This window comes from Catharus ustulatus, chromosome 6 (genome assembly GCF_009819885.2).
Source record: "Catharus ustulatus isolate bCatUst1 chromosome 6, bCatUst1.pri.v2, whole genome shotgun sequence".
In the NCBI taxonomy this organism is placed as follows: Eukaryota; Metazoa; Chordata; class Aves; order Passeriformes; family Turdidae; genus Catharus; species Catharus ustulatus.
Window position 1 is genome coordinate 52786218 of NC_046226.1, and position 17017 is coordinate 52803234.

The 17017-nt window shown below is 37.5% G+C and overlaps 1 protein-coding gene across 6 annotated transcripts in view; it reads right to left on the reverse strand.

Annotated features, from left to right (window-relative positions):
- Nucleotides 1-17017, reverse strand: part of SBF2 (SET binding factor 2) — a 234905-nt gene that overhangs the window by 61613 nt on the left and 156275 nt on the right. For all 6 annotated transcript variants that reach the window (XM_033062209.2, XM_033062207.2, XM_033062210.2 and 3 more), the window contains exon 17: nt 6139-6207. In XM_033062209.2, coding sequence (XP_032918100.1) covers nt 6139-6207 — 69 coding nt within the window. The remainder of the gene's footprint in view (nt 1-6138; nt 6208-17017) is intronic.

A 17017-nucleotide genomic window follows, 5' to 3' on the forward strand; every position in this document is an offset into this window, starting at 1 on the left:
TTTAGAAGTACAATAACTAAGTGCAAGAATGACAATACTGCAGTGTAGAAAGCTAAGACATTACAGAAAGTCTTCCAAGCTTTCCATGGCTAAAAGGATGCTGATGATTACGAGAATTACTTGGGACAATCACAATTGTGCAAAAATTGAAGCTAAAAATCAAAACTCATGTTAAATGTAAAAAAAACCTGCTAATTTTGATTTTCTAAGCTAACTGCATTATCCAACAGCTTCATGCAATTCCCTGGTACTTACACAAATTCTAAAATAAACACTTGTATAATACAATATTGTTTAAAGTAACAGAGACAATGTTAGTACCAAATTATTCCACTGTTTTCCACAGTACAGGTGGACCAATACTCCACTGATTCCAGCTGACACTAAATGCAAAATCTGCCTGACAAAGACATAAAAATGCAATCAACTCTTCACCCATCATCACAGGTCTTCTACTTCAGCCTTTCATGGGGTATCATCCCTGTGACTTAGTAGCTGCTGCTACACAACAAAGAGCACATTTCAAATGATGGACTTCTGTTACATAATTAACCTTGAATTGGGTCTCTCTTGGAAGGGGGGGGTTCATGATAATGATTAAAATTATTGTGCAGTGCCAAACATCATATATATTTCACTATGAAAAACATTAAAATTATTTCTACTGGTGCATTAACATGAAATGTTTTCAGTTTCACCTTTTTTTTACTTTAAAAAAGTTTTTATCAACTTTTTACTTTTAAAATTTATTAATTCAAATTTTTATTAATTCCATTTAATTCAACTCACAATTTTGTATTCATCTTGAAGAGTATAAAAAAAGCCCCTGGACTAAAATACTTTTTCTCATGAAAATACTGCCAGGATAATTCTTAAGATGACCTGAATAAATGTTCTGTACTATATTCAAAGGTTTTAAGTTAAATGATTTACACCACATTTTGCTCTTTTAAAAACTCTGAAAAAGTCTCCTACTTTATATAATTCTATTTCATTCTCAACCAAGGTACAAGAACATGGAGTACAAATGAAAAATGGGCAGCCATGCAGACAAAGAGCCCAATGATGCCATATCAAGGATTTCAGCCAGCTCCAGTCTGCAAAGCTGCAGACTCATTTCTCTCATTCCACTTCAGGCTCTACTAAAAAATCCACATCAGCATCCAGCTGAAATTTTATTTGAAAATTTGTGGCTTAGAAGCATTAAAAAAAAAAAAAAAAAATTTAAATCAGTTTTTCCCTCTCTCCCTCCCAAGAATTACATAATTTAGTCACATAAAAATTCTAAAACAGTCTCCAGTGTCTCTTGCTAAAAGACAAATGTCAATTTGAATGTAATACATTCAAATTGTGAGACATTTTGTTGTATTTGGGTTATTTTTGCCTAAGCTAGATCAGCACTCTGCAAGTATACATCAAACCATTAAAAACAACTACTGAGAAATTTAAATTGAACACCTGTGATTCTGAAAAATACTGGTCTGAATATTGCAATTTAAAGAAATGCTTGTCTATAAATGTGGAATCCCATTCATAATGCACACAGAGAAAAATTTTACTCTCAGAATAGTGTCTTTTTACTATGCATTCAAACACTTCTGAATGCCAAACAACAAAAAATTTGCAAGTGTGTTACTGTGGGCTACACAATGGGGTAGAACATACTCAGAAAGGGCTGGGAACTCAGATGACCACATGCAGTTTAAGCATAAAATTTTAGCCATAAAATTTTGGAGAAGATCCCTAAGGAGTAGAAAATGCTCCTGTAACTGCACAATCAGGTTCAGAGGGGAGCACAACCGTGTGGAACACGGAGTGGATGCAGGAAAGACTGCTCAGAGTGTCCAGCATCAGCCTGGCTGCGCAGGGAGGGCACACGGAGCGGTGGCCTCTGCCTGGGGGGAGCAGCTTTGTCCCCTGTGCTGGTGGCCAGGACAGGCTGGAACTGGTGCCTGCCACTGGTCTTGGCTGGCTGCACTCTGAGCCCCCCGAAACGCAGCCTGGGGCTCACCACATCCTGCCACCTTGGCAGGCACCCAGAATGAAACAGGGAATCCAAACCCTGGGGACCCGACAGCGCCGCTTGCGCAACCGTCACACTGCCTTCCTCCATGAGTTTATCAAGGAAAACATGATTACAATAATTAAAATACGTCCCCTTCCTCTTGTCCTTCCTTCCCACACGCAGAACAAGATCTCTTCTCCACAGCACCAAGGAATACTACATTTCTACTTCATCCACACAAGAAGCGGCCACGTACCAAATAAGCATGGGTCACTCGTACCGTGAAAACATGGAAAAATTCTTTTATCTTCATGTATAAATACATTTTATTTATATTGTTTCAATTTTAAACAAAATTCCAACGGTATTACTAACGGTAAACTAAAACCTTTTTCTAACCCAGAAGCAAAAATTTGTTTGTTTTTGTGACATTAACAGTACACACCAAAGTCCACTGTCACTGATGAGTCACATTTTGCTAACAGCTTGTGTCCAATATTTAAAATTTTTAAAAAGCATTGGGACTATTTTTTCTAGAAAAATTCAATTATTACTCCAGGCCACAAATATGCAACCAGTGCTGACTTCCTGTCTATGACTTTAATCCCATCAGCTCTGACTTAGAGTGCGATCAAATCCTGCCTGATCAAGTTTCACAATAGATCACTCACCAGACTTCAGGGAGAATTCTGAAATTTCACCAGACATCCCCAGAGCTCTAGCACGCTGCACACAGTGCGATGATGCTTGTAATTTTAATTGGATCTGTGTAGAAATACCCTGGACTAGTTTTTAAATAAGCAAAGGCATTAAGACAAGATGGGTTACATCATGCCAGCTTGCTCCCTTCTTTAAATTTTCTGCTGTTTTACCAAAAATATTTTGAAATCCCTCAAGGCTAATGCATGACACAACCATTCCAGAATCTTACCAACATCACCCTAAGTTTTCACCGTTCAGTTTCTTGGCATGTCTGTTGAACTCAAACAAAACCACGTCCTTTTCATTATTTATGCACCTCAAATTGGTGACTGTACTACATTCAGTGAAACACAATAAATTATTTAGGATGAACAGGTAATTGCTCCATTTGTGCTCTGCTTTGTCTTAGATAAATAAAATGAAACCTAACATTTCATGAACACAACAGTCCTTCCATTAAGGCACTGTGATGTTGTGTAACTTTACCACTTCATTGGCAGCAACAGGAATTAGAGACACGAAATCCCACCATAACGCTACAGCAAACATAGATGGCAAAATATCACATTGGACTGAACTCTATCTACACTTAGAACTCTACGACACTTTTAGATTTACTGCAGACTTTGTCACTGATAACTTGATTTGGAGCACTGCCTGTGCCATGACACCAATGGACACCAATGGAACCCTGTGTCCCTGTCAGATGCACAATTCCTGTCTATTCCTGGCCACTCCAGTCTCAAAAGGGGTGGGGGAAATGAGATGTAACAGGCTGCTGGCATTAAACATGGTATTCTGAGAACAGAAACACCAACAAAACATGTGAACTCTGCCAAGCACTGCTTCATCCTTGGGAAGCATCAACACAATCCTAAGGCAGAGGTAAGATAATTTTTCATGTTGAAGCACAGGTTCATGCCAGATAGAACATATTCACTCTAGTCTATGACACAATTTTGAAAACCTCCAAAGAAGCTGAAAAATCCTCCCAAAAGTATAAATTTTTACTCAAAAAAACCCCAAAAGTGTTTATTCAAAAGTGTTTTATTCAGACTGAACCTAAAACTGTTAATCTGAATTTTAACTAATCACTGCAAAAGCTAGTCTAACAATTTTATGTTCTGAACAGCATGTCAGTTTGTGTTTAGTATGAAGAGTTTTATGCCAAAATAAGTACTTTTGCCAAAGACTTGTATCTAATGGGACATACCAAAGGGGACCATCACTGAACCTGAGGATTAGATCTGGGAAAAACAAAATTCTTTTTCTATTATGCATTAACAGCTGGCTTTTGCAAGTTAATAGTCAGGTTATTTTAATTTTTAATTCAGGTCAGGCACATTAAAAAACTCATCATGCTTCTTCCATCCAGGGACTCACAGCTTCCTGAGTGTATTTTTAGAGTTAAATAGTCCAGGCTATTAAAAAAAGATTTCAGAGGACTCTCTGTGAGAGAAATGGTATGAGATCTTGGTACCCTTACCAAAAAATACATGTGTGTAGATGAAATTACTTAAATATATTTTATATTCAATCGAGATTTTTGCTCTGCTTGATGGTGAAATTAAAACTTGTTTAAGCTTATTTCAAAACTCCTGATATTACATTAAAAAGTCTCTTTTTACTCTCTTTTTCTTTTTGCCTAATTGATCAAACTTTATCAAGGCAGGACTCTAACCAAACTGCTACAACACCCCAAAATACTCCCTGCACCTGTCAAGGCAAAGACCTATGTGGACTCTCTTGGCTACTCTTATAAACAAAACTAAAAAGCAGAAAAGAAAGCAGAACTTTCTTCAAAATGTAGAATTTATGCAGTAATAAGAATAAAATAGGGAAGAGGGAAATTTCCATAGCTCATTAGCTCTTCCCCCAAATTAACTATTTGTGGCAGCAGCAAATGTGAAACAGTTCTGCCACTGAAGGATCCAGAGGGAACAGAGAAAGATAAACTTGGATCTAAGGATGGGAGAAAGTCTATTTGCTGGGATAAAAAATTTAACATGTCACCATGCTACCTTAGATAAGAGAATGAAAAAAACTCTCTACACTCTTCCCTAAAAGCAATTCTGGGGTATTATGTACAGCTATAAACAAAACCACATTTAAATAAAACTTGTTTACAGTTCAAATAATTAGAAGAGGAAAGAACCCTGTCACTTCATGCTCCATACACATTGTTAAGTACTAGTTTAAGTAAGAAATGTCAAGAAATTTTCTACACATTTAACTTTTTCAAATTGTTCTTGCCTTCAACAAATGATTCTGGTTTCTATGATTGACAAGTATAGTTTGACATTTTTTATTCTAAAAACAACATGACAATCTACTTCTAGTTTAAAACCCCCCCAGAAATTAATTAGAATATATAACCTAAACTAAAAATGACTGACTGATTTCTCAGCTTCTTGTGGCAGAAACCTTGGTTTCCATTCAGCTGCATTTTACCTCTGGCTACTCATAAATGCCTGACAGGCCACCTCAAAGGTGGAGTTTGCATTTTGCAATTTCTATATTACTAATGTGTAGATAAGCTATCAAAGCCACTACTGTTTTTGCAATATCACAAGTGTACCGATTACCAATGATTAAGCACTTACTTCCCAAAATGGGTTGTATCACAACATTCACATTAAACAAAGTTTATTTAATATTGAAACCAAGTCCACATTCTGAACTTATCTCCTCAGGTATGTACATCCTAAAGAGCAGGACTGGAGCTACCCAGAACTGGTGAAAACACTTATATATTGGGATACTGAAATAAATACAGTCCTACCACAAGAGTTCTGCTTCTGAAATAATTACTTATAAAATTTGCAATATTTACATTTTTGTATTTACTATCATATTGTATTTTGCCACTGTCAAACATTACGTACTTTCTCCCTTAAAAAGAAACCAAAACAAGAAATTGAAAACAAACATACAGTTAAAATAACCCATTCATAATATCCTCCAAAATTAACAACTACACAGATTGAAAACTTGACTTGTACTTTTGGCCAAGTGCTTTATTGGCCCACTGTACTACAGTGACCATTGTATAATACTGGCCAGTGTATGTTTAACTTGCCAAATTAAACACAGTAGTAGTGCAATAAATAGTTTTTACATAATAACATCAGAAATTATTCTTCTCTATTGTTTTAGTGACTAAATAGAATTCAGTGACAATTCTCTAAGCCATCTTATAGCCTGCATTTAGTTCTGGGTGTACATCTCAATCATAATGACCCTACATCAATAAATGTCCTTCTAAAGTAATTTCCATAACAGTCTATTTGATGATTTCCATTGACATTAATAAACTTCAGAATGAATTTTCCTACCCATCACGTATCTCCTGTCTTCCCTTTCCCCATTTTAACAACGCATGTGATGTAAAAAAAAATACTAAATAGCAGTGGTTTGCAATAGAAACTTACCCTGTAGAAGGCAGTTGTCAGGGGCAGCAAGGCTGCAGCAATGCTGTATTCTTCTGAAGATGAACAATCCTGCAAACAAAGAAGAAAATAAGCAAAACCATTTTGTGCACTGTAATTTCATTTCTGCCTTGTGGAGTCCCTCTGGCATCCTTCTGACACACAACATAATCTTTAATCATTTGATATCATGTAAAAACAACACATTTTTATGTGTGTATATACATCTACATCTATATCTATCTATCTATGTAAATGATTACTCCTAGATAGGTATTGTTGTGATTCTTCCCACTTTAGAAATTTATCTGCCAATTTCTCATTCACATGTCTTAAATACAAATTCACTGACATAGTTCATATATAATAAAGTAAGTTTTCCTCATTTAGGGAACAATAAAAAAGTAGCTTGCTTCCATTTGGGTCAAGAGCAAACCTGACTAAAATGGAAGTGATGTGATGACCAAAGAATGCCCTTTCCAAATGTCTCTGTGAAGGAAGTGACATTTATGCAATATGAAATAATCACCTCCACAGTCTCTACAAAAGTTTGGCACAAGGTTAACTTTAAAAGAAGATGAAAACCCATTTTCTTCAAGTCTCTGAATGCCTCATTCAACAGTCAAGTGTGTCATTCACGTCTCTCTATGCAGAGAAGGGCATGCCAAAGTAAATCAACTTGTAATTGTGCTGATGGAAGTCGTGATTTTATTACGGAAGTCTCTTAAAAGAAAGCAGAATTGGAATGTAACCTAATATTTAAAAAACAAACTACTTGAATTTTTACGACCATAGGAAAAAAACAGAACAAAAAATAACCAACAAGAGTTAAAAGTGATACTTTTAAAAAGAGTGGTCAGGTGTTTTTTTAGCAGCTCTTTTTGCCACCACTAAAGAACACAACAATGCACCTAATTGTGCTAGACAAATGTGCCACCATTGTGCCCCTGGATGATCAATGGACAAGCAACATCTCCAGCTGAACAATTCATTTTAGTATTTTTAACAGCATTGTTACAGTGAGCACCCTGCAACCCAAACCACTCCTATTAACTGTAACAACTGACCAAATGCCAGAATTGAAATATCTCAAGTGTTCCTCTGCCAGACTTTACATTTATGTTTTCATCTCATATCAGAGTTATCTAAAACAGAGCAGCAAAACCTGGCACCAGCCAATTGTGACAGCAGAAATATGAAATCTACATTACAAAAATAATAATGTTAAGGATCATTAGGATGTTATTTGTATCCATCTCCTTCTTTGTTCTTAAATGGCTGCAGAGTGACTGTGGACTGCAGGTTTAAAACAATAGACCAAAAAAACTCATCACAAGACTATTTTGCTTCTCATCATTTTAAAGTGTATTTCAACCCTTGTGATTTTTCAATAACAAATCCTTCACCTTCTATTACTTTAATCAAACTCACCTAAATGGATTACCAATGTCCATTACAGTTAAATACAGCAGCATTTAAAAACTGCTTACACATGCATTCTGAAAAGGGACACAACAAGTTCACAACTGTGAAGGTTTATTTCTGCCCAGAGTTACTGAGGGTTTCAATGTGTCTCACTCTGCACAAAGGAATTAGCAGGAATGCTAATTGTGCATGGACAACACAAGCTGGGCAAGTGCTCACACTTCATAACACACTTCCAATCTGGTAGAGGAAAAATAACAAAAATGGACACTGAGAAACTCAATGGATGTTTCAATGACGCCTCTTAGCATTGCAACATGCATACAGCAAACCCAAATTAGCTCAGAGCATAAGGCTAAAGGACACAGCCTCAGCTGCTTTCAATTTTCCATTTCTGCATTATTCCCTATTGTTATCCACATCCTTAATCCCCGTTTGGAAGTTAGTACATGTATTTTTAGTTTATTATGATAAATATTCTTTGTACTTTTTCACTTAACAAGAACACTTCCCACTTAAAATTTGACTTTCCAATTTTTAGAAATGTGCAACAGCTTTCAAAGAAATACATCTCTTATTTCTGTACATGATTATTTATAACCAGGTATAAAATAATCCATCCTCAATTTCAGGTTACCTACTTAATCCCTTAGCTCAAATTATTTGAAAGAGTTTGGGTTTTTATCCAAAATATACATAAAAATATCTTTATAAAAACTGAGCAATGTATCTTCACCTAGAGAGCATTCAATACTCCAAGAGCTAACATATGTCTCAAAGATATATATCATCACCACATAAACAACACATTAGATTATTTTTCCATTCCTTCCTTCAAGTATGAAATTCTCCACATATTCCATGTCAGCAGTACATGGACTTGTAGTATGGAAGTATTATCTTTTTTTTTTTTTCTTCTCCTGTATATGACAAGGAATACAAAGTGATCTCAGTTAGGAATAAATTATAACACTGTTGTTTTAAGACGAGTGGAACTAATTAACTGTTTACCTGCTTTGTAGCTCCAAGACAGAATGCCACAGTTAAAAGAGGTGTTGCAATGAAATCTCAGCTTCTCAATTTTACAGAGAAACCAAAGTACTGGAAATGTCATTTATGTGTTGTAGGCAATTAATTTAGACTCCTGAAACGATGCAATCCAGCTGCCTTATATATATAATGTCTTTACCAATTGTGAAAAATATCTCTTACTGCTGCCACAGAAGTAGACAAAAATCAAATACCGTAACATAATCAAAGCTTTTCCACCTAATTTGCACAAAATGAAATTGAAACACATCTGGGGAACAAAAATTATTTTCAGCATATTAATCACCAAAAAAACCAACGTTCTCTGACAGTGAAACACAGACTTGCACCATGACATATGCAGAGTAGTGCTTTGAATCCATGCCTAATTGAGTGAAAACCTGGCATGTTGCTCTGGCCATACTGATCCTATATCCAGACAGTTGCTGAACTCTGTAGTAGATTGGAAGTGCTACAGGAATTCATGTACACTTAAAATAGCTTTGCTGCACTGAATTGACAAGTGAATAATAAAAGAAGAATGTTCTTCCTTACATCACTTACTTTGACAATGCATGTGAATTACTCTTATACTCCAGTCTAAATATGCAGCAAAACTTTGGTGGTTCAATATTGCCATGAGATTGCAGAGCAGAGAGCTTGGAAGTTACAGACTTTGACTGTTTGGTTGGACACATGGGGTTGATATGGGGGAGCACTGATGGCTTTGGGAGTCTGATAGGTGGCTTAAGCTTCTGGTGCTGGAGAAGAGAGTCATCTCTGCTCCTCACTCTTGACTTCAGAACAGGTACTTCCTGGAATTCTTGCTTGGAAAACAAGGTATTGTACATCATCATGAAGCTGAGATGTCCTCTGCAGTGTGCTCCTAGTGATGGACAGCTGGGAAAAGCCACCCCAGGAAAAGATCTTCCTTGATCTACTCCTGGACATAAAGCTGCAAGAAGGCTGCTAAGCCCTCCCTGACATCCCACAAGAGCAAGCCCAAGTCAGTGAAGTGACAGTGCATAGAAATTACAGTAATTTCACGATTATAAGCCGCACTGAGTATAAGACGCAACTTTTCGTTCTTTGTCCATACATAAGCCGCACCTGATTATAAGTCACACGTTACAATACAGAGTGTGATAAAAGGTATCTGTTCTATCACCATCTGTTGAGGGTGGGAGCAGTGATCCTTGTCTCCATGGGAGATATTCTGCTAATGGGCCATCCATTGAAACCAGGCAGGGCATTGTTCTTTATCTTTTCACAACCCATCCTTCCTCCAGCGAGTCATTTTCTGCTAATGGCCATTGAGTCCCACTGTGGGACTGATAAAATTACTGCATCCCATTGGATGTTGCTCCAGACAGGGGGAAGAGCCCAACATTTCTTACCAAGATAAAAACAGAGGTTTTGGGACACTAAGGGAGCCCCTTTCTCCACTGGACTCCAGAGGAAAACCGGATTTCTCCACATCACCACTGGACCTCCAGAGGGAAACTGCACCTTGTACAGGAGCACTGCTCCAACTGAATCACATCTGTCACTGCAGGAGGATGCAGCCACCATTTAATGGGACTGCTGCCAACACCCTGCCTGACAGGGTGTCAGGTTGTACTCTGACTTTGTCAGGGTTTGGAGTTTGTTTCTTTGTAGTACTGTATTTCTATTTTAATTTCCCTAGACAAGAACTGTTATTCCTAATTCCCATATCTTTGCCTGAAAGCCCCTTGATTTCAAAATTATAATAATTTGGAGGGAGGGGGTTTACATTCTCCATTTCAAAGAGAAGCTCCTGCCTTTCTCAGCAGACACCTGTCCTCCAAACTAAAACAGTAACTTTTCATTCTTTGTCCATATATAAGCCGCACCTGATTATATGCCGCGCTTCGGGTTTGGACCAAAATTTTAGTCAAAATGGTGGGCTTATAATCGTGAAATTACTGTACCTCCTTCTGCATTAAACAACAACTTACACTTAGGGATTTCTGCTTTCTCTTAGTCACGTGATAAAAATCTAGAAGACTTGTATGGAACATCTAGATAACATTGAGGTGGAACTGAAATTCCACTGAGGCGGAATTTTCTTTTTAATTTCATCTTGATAGTCTCTCTCATTAACTGCTACCTGATACAGTTATCTTCCTGCATTAAAACCCATTCTGCTTTAGGTACTAAGCTTTTCAAACACATACCACATTTTTAATAATCTGCAGAAATCCGAGCATACCAAAAACTTGGGATCCAATTTTGCCTTACATTCAGGAACACCATAAATACATGGAATTCCCCACAGGACTGACTATCACATGAAATCACCGTAGCATGCAGTGAATGCATCCAAACTAAAAAGCTGAACATGGCAGCACTTGATCCATACCTTTCTGGCAGCACAGTAGGATGAGTGCACGCTCTGTTAAAAATGCTGCTCATCACTGCACTGTCCCTCTTGAGAGTAACTGAAGTCAATTTTCAGGCATACAAAGAGCATTCATCACCCTGCAGGACTAAGCTCAAAATAAATCCAGAAAAAAAAAAAAAAAAAAAGCCAGAAACTTTTCAGATGTGTTTTTAAAGCACTAACCCAAGAACTGTTCAGTCAGCATGTGTAACTATGTGCAGAACATCAGCTACAAATTACAGGTGAAACATTAGTTACAAATCCAACAGATGACTTCACTGGTGTCAGGATTTAATCCTAATTCTTACAGATGTGCTATGTGGGCAGGGTTTTACTGAATCACAGAATTTTTTACTGAATCACAGAATTTTTATTATTGATGCAGTTTATATTTTGGAAATATGAACTGTCAATCCTAATGCACAAGCTACAACTTTTGTCTAAGGCAGTAAGAGAATTCAACAGTCTAGCTTGGAAAAAATGCTTTGTTTGTTAAAAGGAATAGAGATAGAGGTAGAAGTAGAACTGCACAGTTATTCATAACTATATTTTAGTATTAATGAGGTTGTTTTTCATTTTCATTAGATAGGCTGCATAAATTTTATTCATTCATATACAAATACAATATTAGTGCAATTGAACTGTTACAATTGACAGTTTTGATCAAAGAAAACCTATTCTATGTAAATTGATGTTACCATCAATGTCTTTTATACTCAATCTTTGCAGAATCAAAAATGCAAGTAAATGAACTGACAATTTAACAATATCTGATTATAGTTAATGTAATTATATGCTATCTTGATAAAATATAGTCCTACTTGGAATTTCCAAAATAACTTTTGAAAACTAATGTGCATTTATTTCCTTGCTAATATTCGTGTAGAGCTTTGCCTAGTGAAGTTACCATCAATGCCAGATGCTGCTCTGCTTTATAGTGGAATCAAACTTTTCGTTTTTTTTTTGTTGTCAAAGGTGAAATCAAACCTTATTGAAGCAGCTATAATTTTATCAAGTGGAACTCTCCTGGAACTTGAGAAACAGGATGAAAAGTAGACTTACTGAGCAAGTCCATAGAGCTGACTACCTGTTGCCTTATTTTTTGACAGAAACTACAAGAACAAACTCAAAACTTGGGAGACACTGCCTTAAAAAACTATTTTTAAAACTTCTTGTCTTGATAAGAATATAAAGAGTTTTTCAAAAGCATTAATTCACAAAAACCAACTCTTCCTTCATAAATGACCCTAACGTGTTTTATGTGCCTCTCATTAACACAAGCTTTTAATTTTATTTTTGTTCTGCCTAAACTGCTGCAGGGATGCACAGTTAATAAAACCAAGTCGACTCTTACTTTCTGTGCTTTCCAGGTTTAACATCGATCAGATCTCTGGGCTTTTGAATAGCAGTTTCTCATGCTGCTACCTGGTCTGATAGCAGTAACTGAACACGAAGTCCAGATCACAGACTTGACCTGCGCTCTGAATTCTGCCACATGTCACAGCTCCTTCACCCTCTGTGCCACCACAGAGTGATGCCAGTGCAGAAGACAAAGGAACAGCATCCAACCCAAGAGAATCCTCACTGATTTGACTTTGTGATCCTTCTGCCTGATTTGAAGCCTTTGCAATGACCATTTCATTAAGGAACTTATCCTGTCAGCAACAGGATACAAGATATTGTAGAGCTGCCATTCCAGGCAGGAGATCCAGTTTTATTTTAGAGGTATTTTACTTTCTGAGGAACTTCATGCTTTTCTTCAACTGGCCCTGAATTCTCCTGTTTGCCTGCCCTTGAAGCATAGTGGTATAAGGAACAGAATTCAACCAAGGCAGTTTAGTTGCAATTACACAAGCACATAGTATTCAATGATTTTAAAGTTTTTAAGCTTATGCCACACATTCACAAGCTAGCAAATGCAACAGATTTTCACTGTGCAGCCCCATCCTACTCCTGATCTCACAGCAAGTGAAAATAAGAAACAACATTTCACTCAAGGAAGAGCTGTCAAGCCCCCCCCACCCCCACGCTTTCTCAATACTTCGTTTCCGTCTAGGCTTGAGGTTAGTCATTTCCTCCTCCTCCTCCTTACAAATTACATTTAGGAGATCAGGAACCTCAATTTTTATGTGCATAAATTATACATTTGTCACTGTATTTTTCCTGGAGCCCAGAAGCCTAAAAACATTGAACTTTTTTTGCAAGATACTGATAAAAACAAGAATGCCATCCCTCGCGTCTCAGCACATCTGAGTTTCTTTAACAGAAATGCCATGCATGTTTCTGAATACTGTCATGAGGCCCATGGCAATAAAGTTCAACATACTCAGGCTGTAATCTTCTCCCAAGGAAATGGTTGGGATGCCAAGATGCCTTTTGACTTTTATTTCACAGCAGGGCTTCATTCACTGTGACTCTGTCCAAACCTTAAACTACACCAGCTGTGATACAAGGTCCTGCACAGCAATTTGTAAGAAGTTTTGACAAACAACACTCCAATGATAGAATACATTGCAACTCATGACAAAAAAGTGATCAATATCCATTAGTTGCTCAGTTGGAGGGGGTGATTAATTCATAATTCATCTAGGAACTGCAGTGTACTCCTAGAGCCCTGGTAGACCAAAACACTTCTGCAGTCACTGCAAAACATTAACATAGGGTACTCTGCAAAGTGCTGTACAGCCAGCCTGTTTAATTGAGTTAAGGAACAACAGAGAAATGCTGTACAGACATTAAAAGAACCATTAAAACAGATGCCATATTACAGTGTAGTCCAGTTACATATTAACAAAGCAGTTCACAAGTACACAGGGCACATCCTTACTCCCAGCAGCATCTCTCCTCCTAAATTTTAAAGCAAAGTCATAAAGTCATTCACCTTGCTTAACTTAATTTTACTGCTCTTTTCTAAGTTGCATGTGATTTTCCAATTTCACATACTTTTAATAAAAATGCATCACATCATCAGTGCACATTCTATACAATTTTTACTACTTAACAGGAATGAACTCCTAAAAAAAAAAAAATCAGATTTATAGGGGTATGTAAAGTGATTCACTGAAAAATCAGTTTTTTCACTTTAGAAGGATAACATTTGGATAGAAGTGGAATTTTACATCCATCTTCTGTCACGTAATGAGCTGATGCTCAGCTCAAATCAGTTACCAAAAGATTTTGGGTCTAGTTCACTATGGAGAAACTGAACAGTGTCTGATGAAATGTAACTTGGAAGTAGGGCTCACTAAAAATTTTCCACTGAATAGCACATGATAGCAAAATAATTTCTTATTTATGCTAAGAACCCTCAATGACATCATCTTCGGAAAGAGAACTTCTAATCCCCAAGGTTTTCCCCTTGGGAGATTCCATCCGTTGCCAACTGATTTTCTGGGGAACCAGAAATAAAATCTTCCATAACAATTCACAGTAACAATTCAAAGGTGGCAAGGAACAGGTTTGGGGGAGCTATGGGCTGGATAGAAGGGAGCAAGTCCTCACAGAGAGCATTTTCAGACACAGGAAAAACACAAAAGTGATTTAGAACACAAAACACCAGCTGACCAAAGAAAACTGGGTCACATTCTTCAATGAAATACTGAGCTCTGCATCTGATGAAAGAGCAGCCTGTCTTCTCCATGCTCCTTTGGTGCCCTTGGGGGCAAGTTGGGAGAGAAAGTCTGGATGGAAGAGTGGAAAAGTGACTGCACTGGCAGGCTCAAGGTTTAACAGGCAGGTGGTTCTCAATCCTGTTTTCGGGGTCTGACACTGTCAACAACATGGAAAATAGCATGAAATGTATCTTCATGACATTTCTGACTGACATCCAATTTGGGACTGCTGTTGACTGGCATCACAGCCTGGCAGACACAGACTGAAAGAGCCTCCTGAGCCTCCCAAAGACAAAGTTCTGTACAAGGGTAACTTCATGTGGAAACACGAACTACAATCAGACAGCTATGTATGTCAAACCAAGTCAAAAATCCTAAAACATTAGTCTCACAAAGAGTTCCAGCAAGGGCAAAAGAACAACACAATTAGAAAATACATGGATCTTAACCAAGAGACTGAAGCTAGCAGGACAGTGCACAACTGAAAGAATCCCAAAAAGCCTAAATATATATATAAAGAGAAAACAGTGTGCTCAACCAGCACAGACAGAAATTATTGGCAAGAAAGCTGATGCCAATTTTATATCTATATCATCCATACCTATATCTATATCCAGTGCATCCACAGGGTTCTGGCAGGTGCTCCTGGGAACCCAAGCCCAGGTTTGCCTGGCTGTAGCAATGCCTCTGGCAGAGGCATTTTCCACCACCTGCCCAAAATGGGGTCTCTTTTCAATATGTATTTGACATCTTGCTGCAGGACAGCTTTGGGCTTTTCAAGCCAACCTTGTTAGCACTGCAAAGCTTTGCTACACTTTTGGCAGGGGCACCAGAAGCTGTGCACAGCTGCACTGAAGGACAACACGGACGACACCGACCAGCTGCTCCTGCAAGAAGTTTTCTTGGATCAGCTTTGCTGCTGCAGCTCCATTCCTGGATCCACGAAACAAGTGTCAGCTGCTGGAAGAGGATATTTCTGGGATGACCTGCAATAGCTGCAGAATTTCAAGGATGACAAGGAGCATTTTGTGGGTTTTCTTGAGGTAATTCTGATTGTAAGGTTCTGACTCCTGAATTCATCCACGAGGGCTTTTCCATGCTCAGGCACAGATGACGCACTGTGTTAGCTGTGCTGGTGAACTCTACAGAACCCAAAATCCCTGGTTGCCAACCCTGCTGCCAGACCTCTCTGCTCCTTAATAGGCTGGAATGTAAATCTTCTGTTAGGTTTCAAAGAGTAGTGCAGCTTTAACAGCATTAATGGAAGTTGTTGTAGAAGTTGCTCAAGCCAAAAATCAACCTTGTAACAACAACCAGAATTAAGCACACTGCACATCATGAAAAAAATCATGTTACTAGAGCTGTTAGCAGAAATATCCCATTTTTTCTGGAGAAAAAAATTCCAACAATAAAGTCATTTAAAGGACAAACAGTTCATAGAAAAGAATACTTAAAGCAAATTTGGGAAACTGAAAGACATATGTTGTGCATGATTAAGTAGCATGTTGTAGAGCAGTGTCTACCTTGATTAACACCTCAAATTTGTGTGACCAAGGAAGAATGTTACTACAAAGTCTGAAAAGCCCAAGAGATTCAGACATTTCAAGCCTGCCTGATTTAGTAAAGTGCTCCCTCCAAGATAACATCCGTCAATGAAATATATATTCCAATACAAATATTTAAACTATGGAAAAGAAAAACACAGAAAATGCAATATTTTTATTTACGTTAATGTTAAGTATTTTAAACTTTGATTGTACTTTTCAGTGCATGGACAGCAGCCACCTCTTTCACACAAATACAGATTTTATTTGAAATCTTACACTTTTTGGCAGTTCAGTAATAAAAGTATGACAAATGCACAGGAGATGTGAGAACTGTTTCTTATGAAGAATTTAATTTCTTGGTTATTAACAAAACATTTGCTTTTCTAAAAATCCAAGTGAAAACAAGCAAGAAGCATTTTTTGTAAGAGATAAAGACAATGGAAGAAAAACTAAACCAATTTTGAACTGGCAGTTGTGGAACTACCCTCAGAATCCTTCAGTCTTAAAGCTTGCTGAATTGATACTTTTCTCTGGGATTTTTAAACGGATTCAACAAATAAGAAAGTTAGAATTCCATGAAGTAACTCCTCAACTTTGGTTAAAGAAGTCAAAAAGTCCACTCCAAAACATACTAGTTGGTCATCTAGGTGCAGGGGCATGTTTGGATTCCTGTTCTCTGTTTGGCAGGGCAAACACAACCAGAGGAAAAAAGCCATCCCTGAGCTTGCTGTGTAGACCAAAGAAGCAGAAGTGTACTAGCATTGCCTTCCAGCAAAATTCTTTCTCTGGTACAAATTCTAGGAAATCTTGGTACAATCCATTTCTGTTCCACAGCCTTCTAAATCACTGCTAGTAGCAACATCCAG